At 40.5% G+C, this 13,242-nt stretch overlaps 1 protein-coding gene across 1 annotated transcript in view; it reads left to right on the forward strand.

Moving 5' to 3' along the window:
• trpc7b (transient receptor potential cation channel, subfamily C, member 7b) overlaps positions 1-13,021 on the forward strand; it is a 63,701-nt gene extending 50,680 nt beyond the window's left edge. Inside the window, exons 8-12 of the mRNA XM_032528395.1 lie at positions 5,154-5,349; positions 5,712-5,933; positions 8,526-8,606; positions 9,482-9,557; positions 9,824-13,021. Coding sequence (XP_032384286.1) covers positions 5,154-5,349; positions 5,712-5,933; positions 8,526-8,606; positions 9,482-9,557; positions 9,824-9,963 — 715 coding nt within the window. The 3' untranslated portion in view covers positions 9,964-13,021. The remainder of the gene's footprint in view (positions 1-5,153; positions 5,350-5,711; positions 5,934-8,525; positions 8,607-9,481; positions 9,558-9,823) is intronic.
• Positions 13,022-13,242: the final 221 nt, after the last annotated feature.

Below are 13,242 nucleotides of genomic sequence, written 5' to 3' on the forward strand. Positions count from 1 at the left end.
TGCTTGCATATTTAATTCATTTTTCTGTATTTTTTGTTTTTGAATAAACTATTTACTTTTCTCCATATTCTATCTATATTGTGGACAGAAGTGAGGAAGTGGAATGCATGTAGAGTATATCATCACATGGGGGATGATGCTGTAAGGACTCTCAGTAACGCTGCCAACACATAAATGTCATACACATTTTTGGAACTTTGTAGTAAACTACCAATCTGCCCACGCGAACAGATGAACAGCGTGTATAAATTGCTAACTACGGGTTGAGTGTGTAAGTTTAAGTGTGTGTGAGTGTGTGTGTGTGTGTGTGTGTGCGCTTGGAACAAAGCCTTTCATTATTATCTACACTCAATTTTTTTTGGTAACATCAAAATGTAAATCGAGTGAGCATTTCACACGGGTAGGAAGGATATCTGGAAGACAGAATAATTTGATTTAAAAAGATAATTGGGATATAATGTAATAGAAACCAGATAATTGCCCTCTTTTTATTTTGTTTCATATTTCAAAGCCCCAGTAAATCATTTGTAACTTATAAGAGAGGCTCCAGATATATGACCAGACATTTTTTAAAGAGAGAAGACTCAAAAATAACAGGTCTTCAAGGAAAGGCCACCAAAACCACTTTCCACAGCTCTCTTGATTGCACGATAGACTGGTGGACGTATATAGTGTGAATAGTGAGTGAGAAGACGGTATTGTCAATATAAGCCTTCGGTCACTGCTTGTCTCACAGCAGTGGTCTGCCTGGTGTCCAGGCCATCTACAGTCCCTGACAAAAGTCTTGTCGCTTATCTATTTTGTAGAAACACCTGCTATTAACCTGACTTTTAATTAATCAATTGGTGTAAGAAATAGCTCATATGAAAAGCTAAAACCCTCCCAAATGATGTTCAATGCACTGAAATAAATTAGTTTCACTAAAAAAAGATTTATTATTTAAACAAGACAGAAATGTCAAATTTTGGCAAGACAAAAGTTTTCTCGCCTATACATAAATTGAACAAATTTACTACAAATACTAAAATATGTCAGCAAATTAAATAGTGTGCTGTGAGATTCAATTTAATATCTTGTATGACTTCCATGAGCTTGAAGGGCTACATCCATGCGGTTGGCAAGGATTCATACAATGTATTGATGAATCATCAGGAATAGCAGGAAAGCAGTCTTGCATGCCTCCCAGAGGTCATCAATATCTTGGTTTGTTCTTCATGCTTCCTCTTTCATTCTACCCCACATATGCTCAATGATGTTCTGTCTGTGACTGGGCCAGCCAATCCTGGAGCATTGATCTTCTTCGCTTTGAGGAACTTGAAGTGGAGATGGAAGTATGTGATGGAGCACCATCCTGCTGTAGAATTGGCCCTCTTTATGGTTGGGAATATGAGAGGTAGCTAAGATTTTTTGGTATTTGAGACTATTGATGTGCCTTCCACCCTGCAGATCTCTCGCACACCCCCATACTGGATGTACCCCACACCATGATTTTTCCGCCACCAAACTTCACGTTTTTCTGGGTGAATCTTTGCACATGCGGGCTCCAGTAGGTCTGCAATATTGCGGCCACGTGGTGTATTCAACAGAAGATTCATCTGAAAAATCCACTTTCTTACTTCTCCAGCGTCCATCCTTTTAGCAGGCTGTGGGCCTTGGCAAATGCCACACGGTTTTTCAATTGTCTTTGTTTAGTGCTGGCTTCTGGGCACTGATTCGACCAGGAGGCCATTTCGAACAGAATCCGACAAACCGTTTGGTTGACACAGGGACTCACGGGGACCAGGTCTTGGTGGAGCTCTGTGCAGTGGAAAATGGGCTGGCTTGGATTTTCGAGCAACAAACGGTCCTCTCCGAGCAGTGTCTTGCGGGGTCTGGCTGACCGGGCTTGTCAAAAACCTCTCCAGTGTCTTCAAATGTTTTTTTAATCCTCTGTACTTGACGATGAGACACATTGAAGGTGTCTGGTCTGGTCTTCAGCCTCTTGATAATCAAAACTTTAGTCTCAGGGTGAATCTAGTCCTTTTGCAGAGGCTAGTTGCAGTGATGTGAAGGTCTAGTGTACTGGGGTTTTTTTATACACACCTGAGACCTATTATCCATATTTAGTCACAGTGAAGCTCATATACAAGGCGACACACACTTATGTCTTTGGCAAAATTACTCAATGGGCTTTACCAAGCTGTAAAATATTAGAATACTTTTTTGACAGTTTCTTTTGCACTGAAACATTATTACAAAGCTGTTGTATAACATGAGCCATTTCTTGTAAATAAATCTTGATTAGAAATATATTTCAGTGGCACTTTAGGTCAATTTGTACACAAGCGACAAGACTTTTGTCAGGGCAACACAAAGAAGAACTTCTACAGTATTAATGCTTGTGAACATGTTTACATACAAATGCAGTGTGCAATGCCACTGTAATGTGTTTGCACTTATGATCGTAATAGTCTAATATGCATCTATGTTGACAGAGATGCTTATTTCTCAAAGTAGTTCAAATGTCATTCTGGTTCTAAATAAAAATCATTTCTATGGTTACATGTTGTTGCTGCATGTTTCTCTGGTCAGAAACAGATTAATGTACCTATTAGTCTCAGTTTAAAACACGTACGTTGGACCTTTTAAATAAATCAATGCCTTGGTGCACTTATTGGCATTTTCCCTGTACTGGTTTTCAGTTGTATTTTTTTGACAAAAATTGATTGAACACATTATGTATGTGACCAATTCTTGTTCTGGAAAATTAACTCAAATCCTGATCCTCATAAAAGTTTGGCAGACAACTTCATGTTCATGTAGGATCCTATAGTGCATTGACTGAAACATATGTTTTTGAGAACCTTTAAGTCTATTATGCTCTTCTGTGGTTTTGTAATAGAGACTCATAGATTTATCGTAGCAAGGGTGTTTTTGTATGTTCAATGTTCAGCACATATTGCAGTACAAAGCTGTGTGCATAACCTCACATATCCAAATGATCAACGTGCAGGTTAGCTGTGATCCTAGGCGTAACATCATCTGTCATGTTAGCAGTTGAGCAGAGATACAATGTAAATACGTTTTAACATGGAGAAATAAATTAGATGTCTTTTCCATGTGAGAGCATGTTTAAAGTCCATAGGAAAAATATATAGAGGTTTCAGAGGTCAAAAACTATAATCACATGCTAGTATGTAGTGACCAATAATCATGCCATTCAACTCAAGTTAAGAGATGCACAGTGAAGGGGTTTCCAATATCTAATATCTAAGTTCCATCGTTCTAGCTCTACCTGGTGGAAGCACTCAATGGGTTTATAATGTTTTCCTAGTAAGCAATGCATTTTTCAAGGAAACGTGTTGGATAAAGGCCAACATACTTTTAGATGTTTTACAGCTGAGTTTAGTCTGATTTACTTATACGTAAGTGGCTTCAATTTATTTATTTGTGTCTTGGTGTGCGTGTTGATCTGTTTAAAAATGAGAGGTTCACGGCAGGCTATGGCGTAAGATAAGATAATTTGTTTATTAGTCCCCAATGGGGAAATTACTGTACTGCACTCTGTGTACACACTTTTTGTTAGTACTCACACACAGGCCTGAAAATACACACACATGCTCAGGACCTATACATGCACTATACATGGAGAGATGTCAGAGTGAGTGGGCTGCCAGCTGAACCAGCGCCCTGAGCGGTCGGGGGGGTACGGTGCCTTGCTCAAGGGCACCTGGCAGTGCCCAGGAGGTGAAGTGGCATCTCTCCAGCCACCAATCCACACTCCCAACTTTTTGGGTCCATACGGGGATTTGAACCAGTGACCCTCCGGTTCCCAACCCAACTCCCTATGGACTGAGCTACTGCCCCCCAATAGGCGTAGGGTCTGGCGTAGGGTCCATATCGTCTGTAACGCACCCACAGCGCTGATTTAACCCAGAAGCATAAATTGGCCTTTAGAGAGAGAGAACATAAAGATATCTAGTTGTACTGATTAAAGAGAGTGTGTGTGTGTGTGTGAGTGAGGGGAGAAGCTGTGCTTGTGTGTGTTTGTCTCTGTCTCTGTATGCATGCACGGTTGTGTTTTTACCTAGCAGACTGCTTGGCAATGAAATTGTGTCTCTTTGAAATAATTTAAGTTGGGAGAAGCCCACAGCCTCAAACCAGGAGCCTATAGATCTTCTCTACCTACAGCCATCTTCCACCTCTAACAATCCAACAAGGCAGCGGATTCTTCCTCCCTACTGAGCCCCTCCTCTGTCATCTCAAGCCCATGCTTGCCACTCATGCAATATTTAACGATAGATGTGTACCTGGAAGTCAATGTTGACATATCTTGCAGCTTTATGTTGTTTCATCTTGGGTCAGTGTGATCCTTCAGGCTGAGCTGCGATTTGACTGTGGGCCTCAGGAAAAAGCAAAAAAAAAGAATTTGCAGTTCTAATTGTCAGGAGGAAAGGAACAACTGTACGAAATTCAAGCACAACTGCAGGCTGGTATCTCTACAATGAACAGTCTTAGAAATTTAATTGAAAAAAGTGAATTTGACCACCATGAAAACATGTCTTTTTGAAGGAGTTTAATGAACCCTGGTCTGAAATGTTTCTTTATTTATTGGGGTAGATACAGCCTTAACACCCCCCACAAAAAGGCTACATACACATTTGATTTTAAGTTACAGAGGGAAAAACAAGCCGTTATTGTTTCCCCAATAACTGCAGTGATGTTTCAGTGTTTTGTGTAAAGGTTAACTCAAGACAAGGCTACAGGCTTAATGAACTGATTTCTAAAAACCAAATGGTCTCTCAAATGCTAAAGTTGAGCTATATCTTTTATTGGTTTTGCAGAAATCAATTGTGTTTATATGTACATGTACAAGTATGTGCAGTGCATGTGTGTAATTGAAGCTGTATACGTGTGTATTTGTGTGTGTGAGAGAGATAAATGGGGTAATCTCGTCATGACTCATCAGGTATTTCATCAGTGCCACCTCACAAACCCCACAACATTAGAGTGCATTTTGTGTGTGAATGTGTGTGTTTGTGTGTGTGTGTGTGTGTGTGTGTGTGTGTTTGTGCGCGCGTGCAAGAACAATTACCTGCTAACACAGTGGGCTTGTGTGTTTTCACTGTCATGTACCTATCTTACTGTCTCATCTTCTCTCTCGTTCCTTGCAGGGTGGAGGAAAGTTTTAAAACTCTTTTCTGGTCGATCTTTGGCCTGTCTGAAGTGATCTCAGTGGTGCTGAAGTACGACCATAAGTTCATAGAGAACATCGGCTACGTGCTGTACGGAGTCTATAATGTCACGATGGTGGTTGTGCTTCTCAACATGCTCATTGCTATGATCAACAGCTCGTACCAGGAGATAGAGGTACATAAATAAGACGGTCGAAATAGAAAGGGTGTGATATTGTCTACAAGTCAATACAGATTGTTGTTTGATTACCTTTGAGCCTGCTGGAGAATAACAGAGTGAGTTGAAAATACCACAAGCCTTAAAAAATCAATACAAAGGCATCAAGCGAAAACAGAGAATACTAAATAAAAGGAAAAGTCTCACTGTGAAGTTGTCACAAAAAAGTAAATAGGCCAAGAACTAGAAGAATTAATAAAAGTAAATAAGTACTTAACTAGTTTCTTTGTCCAAGGTTTTCACAATCTGATGGATTTTTGTAAGTCTTCACCAGCTCTACTTATTTCATCTACTCTCTGTCTGTCTGTTTTTCTCTGCAGGAGGATGCCGACGTGGAGTGGAAGTTTGCCCGAGCCAAGTTGTGGCTCTCCTACTTTGATGAGGGCCGCACCCTGCCCGCCCCCTTCAACCTGGTTCCCAGCCCAAAGTCCTTCTACTACCTGGTCCTCCGCATCAAGTCCTGCCTGATACACCTCTGCAAGGCCAACAGCCGTCGCCATAACAATGAGCTAGAGCTGGGCATGCTCAACTCACAGGCAAAGGTTAGTGGCATGACCAATTGCATACACAAACAAAGTGGTAATTTGTTATTTTATATACTACCCTGTAGCCCTGTACCCTGTAACAGGCAGAGGTGAAAAGAGTACAAGAATATTGCACTCAAGTAAAACAACCCTAACGGTAGAGAAATACATTTTCCTCAATTAAAAGTACTCATGTGCAAATTTACTTAAGTAAAAAGTAGGTCAGTTAAAACCCTCCCTAACTCCATCTCAAGGATTGGACATCTAAATAAAATCACTCTAATGAAAAGCAAGTATTGCGTGCAGAAAATCGCATAGGCTATTTCACACAGAATCTGTCTTAGCGCTGGCCTTGTCTGCAGGCTGTTTCCTGTCTGGTTCCTCAACTCAAATGTCTCACCCCAGTGCCTCAGCGAAGCTATTAATCTACCTGCGTCTGCTCAAATGCCTGGGCAGGTTTCCGATGGGGACAAGACGGGTTACACCCCCCTGCCTCTTTGAGATCCTGAAATTCTCTGCAGCTTTGACAGTTTAACTGCAGAGCCAAGCAGGTGCAGTAAGCGATCAATATATAAGCTCAAACTTGACCACAGTGCGTTGTTGAGAATGTCAAGTGAGATTTGAAGAAGACAGTGTGGTCTTTCTGATTGGAAGTTTTTTTGGTCCATGTTTCTCAAGGGATTTCCACAATTTTTGAAAAGTGAAAGAAGGTGTTTATGCGTGCGTGTGCGCATGTGTGTACTTGCTTGCAATTGTTGATGCGCAGGCTCTTTAATGAATGTCTTTCATGTTTTCACAGTAGTTGGAACAATTAATAGCTTGCCAAATGCAGCAGGAGCCAACAAAGCAGGTTACTGAAGGGGACTAGATCACAAAATAAACAAAATAGAAATTTGAGCATTGTCAGCTGGGCTTTGGTGAAGCTCTGCATAATAGATGTGTTCCTTTGCATTCACATGAAGCTGAAACAGTACTTGCCTTTTTGTTTTCTAGTTCAATAAAGCAGTAAGTAGATAAAACATCAATTTGCTTCTCTATTATATGTCATATAATTTGTATCTGTAGAAGGAATTCTCTGTTGTACAAAGTCATAAAAATTGACTGGGCATTTTGTTCGTTCAAAGAGCACAAGGTGAGTTTTCCTGCTAAATGAAGAAAAACAATAAACATATAGTATAAAATCGCACAAATTAATGAATTAATTAGCCTGTCTTTACTTTGAATCCTCTGTATTTTCTTATAAATAACACCTACACCTGTTAGTAGCCTAATTAAAGTAGTAGCTTAATAAAGATGTTGTATCACAAACTTCAGTGATGTTTTTTTTCTGTAATAATATATAGCCATTTAGAATTAATTTGTTAATTTAGTGCAGACACATATATTTGATTCATTTTATACGTATATATAGTAGGCATATGCTGAATATTCATAAATTTTTTTTTTACTTCTTGCTACTCAAGAGAAATTGGACGGTCTTTAAAGTTGTAGTCCATAAGACTAAGTTAGGTTGTTTCTAGTGGCAGCTTTGGCTGTAAAATGTAATTACAGGGGCACCCCTGGGACCTCATCTCCCAGAGTTCCTTTTGAAAACAAACAGGGTCAATTGGAAGCTCTTACCTGCACAATGCGGAATGATGCCTTCACATGCTCCAGTCCACACTGATAGCAGTTTAGTCAAAGATGAGCTGAGAGTTGATACATCTATGAAGATAAGAGCTGTGTGGGTGGACACACAGCCGTGGAGATGATAGAGTGGAGGGAGCGGCTAGCTAACGTGGCTAATTGTGCTTACGAGGTCAACATGTGCCAACTCCACCAGCGGGATACTGTTGTCCGTTTTAGCACGGTTAACCACGTACCTTTAGCAGTCAAACAAGTGGAGCCCCTAGCACTAATGTTGCTAGAGGCTCCTCTGGAGTTGCTAGTGGAGCCTCTGAGCTGAGCACCATCTAACCAATGTGACACAAACACCCTACTAGTCACTAAGGACAAATGTAATATAAACCTTAGCTGATGAAGTGGAGGCCGAAAAAGAGCGGGCAGCACCGCTTTCCTCTTATTTGCCTCACCCGGAGAGGAGAGGGCCAAATGTCCCTTTCGACCCAAGTGTGGCACCTCACATTGTTAACAATATTAGCTGACACAACATGGGTAACATACAAACCAGTCTCAGCATCAGAATGTCCAGGAAAGAAATCCAGCCTGAAATCCCAAGGAAAATGTGCATGTTGTAAATTATTCATTATTAACTTTTTACATCATCCAACTATTATGTTGAAATATCTCCATGCCACTGCCGCTTCAGTGCATATAGAGTAGCAGCTAGTTGCATGTGTCCACTGCAGTGTGTTTTGACACTGCAGTGCTGAAATGACACACAAGCTAAAAAGCAAGGTCATGGACGAGAAAGGTATTTAGAAATGAGCTGATATGAGATTCACTTTGGTCAAGTGATGCGGTCGATTCTCTTTGAATACTAAGCCTTGCCTTTTATTGTGGTTTTGTGTTGTTCCTTCCCTTTTTAAATGTTTCTATTATAGAAGACCACTCAACCGTGAAATGTGACATTAACACTGGACTGTTGTCTGTATCTCACTGTTGTAACAGGATGAACACTTCAAGACTTATCCGCGCCCGGGAGAAGAGTTCATCCCCAAAAAATCTATAAAACACCCGACCAGATACCAGGTAAGACAGAGAGCAAAGGCGAAATGAGAGAAAACAGAACCAGAGTATCTCTCCAAAAAGAACAAGCAAAAGGGGAGAAAAAAAAAAAATAAAATGTGAGAGACACACATTCAGTCTGAAGAACATAGAACACAACAAAAGTGGGGGTGGCTGGAGGGTGATAAGGTATGACAGGAGAAGAGATGGAGAGAGATAGTGAGATGGGTGGAACAGGTAACAAAAGACTGGAATGAAAGACAGAGGTAAAGAATGGTGAGGGAGGTAGGGAGATGAGCTAGAGACAACAGAGAATAAATAATTTGAAAGGGCATCGACTGAAAAGAAGACAGAATTGGAACAAGTGATTGGGAATGGAAGGACAGAGGAGGAATGGCAAAAGTAAGTGAGAGCAACTGAGCAAGAAAATGCCTCTAATGAGCTGAGAGAGATCGAAAGCAGGCACTCGGTTAATGAGCTCAAAGTATCACGCTGAGGCGGGATGAGTCTGCCCTTCACTTTTTCCCCAAGGAAAATCTAGCTTCCTTCCCTGGTCGACTGCGCTTTTTGTCTCAACACTCCCAGTTTATGTGTTTGTTTGTTTGTTTCAACATCCAGTACACAAATACCCAAGATCACGCACACGCCAAGCACGTACTGTATGTGTGTACCTGTATGTGTGCTGTATGTGTGGTGACAGGTATAGACTCATGTCGAGAGTGCATGCCGAGATTGAACCATGGCAGTAGATCCAGGATATCCCTGTTGGCTACAGATCAATACTCGACATTTCACACTACATCTTTGAGACACAGTGCTGTTCTCTGCTGTTGTGCGTTGTCACATCATGTCATCACCTTCTGTTTATTTAATCTACTCCTTTCCCCCCCTCCGCATAGAAAATCATGAAGCGGCTGATTAAGCGGTACGTGCTTAAGGCTCAAGTGGACAGAGAGAGCGATGAAGTCAATGAAGGTAAAGATTCTCTCCTCGTTAAGTTACATTCTCATTGTGTCATTATTTGGTTAGGGCTTGTGTGTGTGCATGAGTGTTTAGACTGTGAGTGAGCGACAGGAGGTATGAGTTAGTCTGTGTAAGAGGTATAAAATCCATGGAATATATATGATTCTATTGTATGTACTGTACGGCTGCATATACTCACACATGTCAACTTTAGCACAGTTTTGTGGCGGCCTGCATATGTGGCCTGATTGTTGTGTCTGTGTGTGACCATGTTGTAGGCGAGCTGAAGGAGATAAAGCAAGACATTTCCAGCCTCCGTTATGAGCTCCTGGAGGAGAAATCGGACGCCGCTGGAGAGCTGGCTGTGCTCATCCAACAACTTGGCGACAAGTTTGGCAAGAACACCATGAGACATTGACAGGACTTGCTTGCAAGAAGAGAGAGAGAGAGGGAAGAAGGGAGGGAGGAAGAGGTGAAAGAGTGAGGAGGTGGGGGTAGAGAGCCGGGTCAGGGAAGGTATTTTTAAGACTGTTATAGGGAAAGGGGAAGAAAACAAGGAAAGTGGGATGTTTATGAGATAGACAGGGAAGAAAGTGGAGGAAAACACATGAGAGAAACACACAGGGCACAGAGGGAAAATTTGCTAATTTAAAGCAAGAGGCAAGTGTTTGGTGTATGCAATGACCAATTAGGGATAAGGAAGATAGCTGTGACTGCAAGGGTCAGAGGTGAAGTACATTCACATGGTGGGTCTTTGTGTTGACAGTTGAATTCTCATTAAGGGCAACGTCTTCAGGGAGTGAGAGAAGAAAGGAAGATGCAGGCTCGTAGGCTGGGTGGGAGATAGAGGATGGAGAACACAAGCTCCAGGTGATATGAAGAGGCACCACGGGGCAGAAGACTGAGGCAGCACAGTGACGAGGGCCCCCATATCCACTGCAAAGAGACATTAGTGTATCACCAATTCGGAAGATAAGAAAGGAAACCCAGAGAAAGGCTGGAGGGTGAGGGACGGGGGGGGTGGGGGGGTGGGGGGGGGTAAGAAAGAAGGTATCTGGGAAAAAAAAAAACCTGCCACTGTTATTCACACCACAAAGTCTGGCTTTGCTTCTGTGTTCTCTGTTATCTCTGTCAGGACAAGCACAGTGATGCCTGTCGAGATTATGTACACCCCTTTATACACCAGGCTATCTAATTAAAGCATTTCCATCCACAATGCACAACTTGTAATCAGGAAAAAGCGGAGAAACAGTGTAGGATTTATGCACTCATTTGAAAGTCACCAAAGCTCCCTCCAAACATGCAGTCAGTGACCTTTGTATGTCTACATAACACACAGTTTGTTGTATAGACATTTAGTATTGGAGCTCCATGTGAACTGTCGCCATGAGATCTTGTGTTAGTAGAAATCAGCTTTGCAGAGTTCCAAAAAAAAGTGCTGATAACATTACTCCAGACAGCATGTATTTTACCTCACTCAGAATTATTTCAAATACAATATACTAAGTAATCACATGCTGCCAGAAAGCATGCATTAGCAAATACAGACAGGAAAAGCAAATGTCACATGATGCCTCTCCCACTTTGTTTAAAGTTGAGGACTCATGGGTATTGGAACAACTTCAAGACAATAACAATGTAAGATATGTCCTAGAAAACTGTTGTGGATGTTCTCCTTTTCATTGTGCCTTTGCAGCACAAAGTTTCTCTATTTTCTAAAATAGTAACCAAAGAGCGACATGACCCAGAGGAGTTGTGTTCACAGCTGTGAAGTGCAGGAGGTCAGTGTTTATGAGAAGCACATGAAGGCAGGAAAACTCTGATCGCTTTAGGGCAACCAGACGTTTGTGAGGTGAGAAAATGTGGGAGATACAGAGATATGGGATTTTAGACTTCTGGAACATGTAATAGTGCAAGTATTTGGATTGTGCTGCAGAAGCTGTGTGGAGTAATGTTATGCTCTTGTTTGTCTTTAGGAAACTTATTTAACAGACGGCTGCACTACGGTAGCTAACTGGCTGCGTTACACTTCCCCAGTCATTCGACTGACATGGGTGATAGTTGCAATGTTGCTTCAACTTTAGATATACGTAGAGAAAATGTGATCCCAATATTACTGTTTGATAAACTGCAAATTCTGCCCAATTGCAATCTTTTTATTTCTTTTTTTTTATTGTGAAGTGAAAAACTGTATCTACAAAAAACAATACACAGATGTAGTATCTGTCCATCATGGAACAGCAGCTTATTTTGGGATTTTGATAACAAAAACAATAGCCTTCAGTCCACTATTTGTACTCTGTCCAATCCCTAAACCAGAAGGCATTCAGGATCCAGCAATTCGAAGGAGATTAGTGTTTTTCTTGTTAGAATGCTTCAGTGATTTTTAAAATTCAGTTTCTTACTCAGAGGCTTGCCATTTTGTTCCCCACCACTTTTGGGAAACAGCAACATCCAATGTTCACATAACACCACATATATCACATATATCATATATATAAAAACTTCATACAGTTTGGGTATTTTACATATTTATTAATTAATTATTTAATTAACAGACTGAATGGATTTTGCTGTGGATTCAGATAATTAGAATATATGGTTACACTTTACTTGATACTGTCATGAACATGTCATAAACATTAATAACATAATGCTTATTTTTAGTAAATGTCATTCAGTTTTGTCAAGACAATTTAGGGTGAGAGTTCATGTGTCATGACAGTGTCATGTCACTCTTATGTAGATACTTTTAAGTAAAGTGTTACCAAATATGTCATACAATCACTTCCATCTCTTTTTAAACCAATAAGAAAACATCAAAATAACAACACCATGGTTTTATTCTTCGAGTATTGTGTGAATGCTATCAAATGTCATTACTTCATACTTTACATATTAACACGTTTAGGGCTGTCATTAAACATTATTTGTTTTGGTGGGAAAAACAAATCAGACCTTCTTCATGTCAACATTATTAACCATTGAACCTTCAACTTGCAAGACTGTGAGATGAGTCACTGCCATAACAAATGAGTCTATATATAAGGTAGTTTCAAAAGCTTCTAACAGTAAAAGCTAAGGTCACTAGCAGGTGCAGTAACCCCCTATTAACACTGTTAATTGCAGCGATAATCTTTATCAGAAGGCTTTAAAAAATAAATGAAAGGGTTTTTAAGTGATAGGATATGATATTCAACCTTTACTGATCATATTTTGTTTCACATACACAAATGTTTTTTAGAGGTTTTTCTTTAAGTAAGTAGTGAGACTTGTGTCTTGATTGTTCTATACGTATCAGAGGGTTAAAGAGCAGAACCCCGCTAGTTATGAGAAAACTCTCAGAGAAGGTTTTATGATTACCTGAAATACTGTATTTTTCACTTGTACGCAAGACATATAGATTAAAGCAAAATCTTGTACTGTATATTGTCATATTTTTGATCCTTGAATTAAAGAGAGTACACTCTAAACTATTTTTCTGAATCCTTGAATCACTTAGTTTTTGATGATAGGCAGAGCTTGATGATGTTTAATGAGTCTAAATATTTAGTGTTGGTCCCTGTCAGTAGCCCTCAGTCGATGATAGACGCTGCCTGGAGAAAAACCAAACACAGTGCTGCAGTGTACCTCTGCGCTTTGGGGACGGTATGCACACAAACACACACACAAACACACACACACACACACACACACA

This window comes from Etheostoma spectabile, chromosome 10 (assembly GCF_008692095.1).
Source record: "Etheostoma spectabile isolate EspeVRDwgs_2016 chromosome 10, UIUC_Espe_1.0, whole genome shotgun sequence".
NCBI lineage: Eukaryota > Metazoa > Chordata > Actinopteri > Perciformes > Percidae > Etheostoma > Etheostoma spectabile.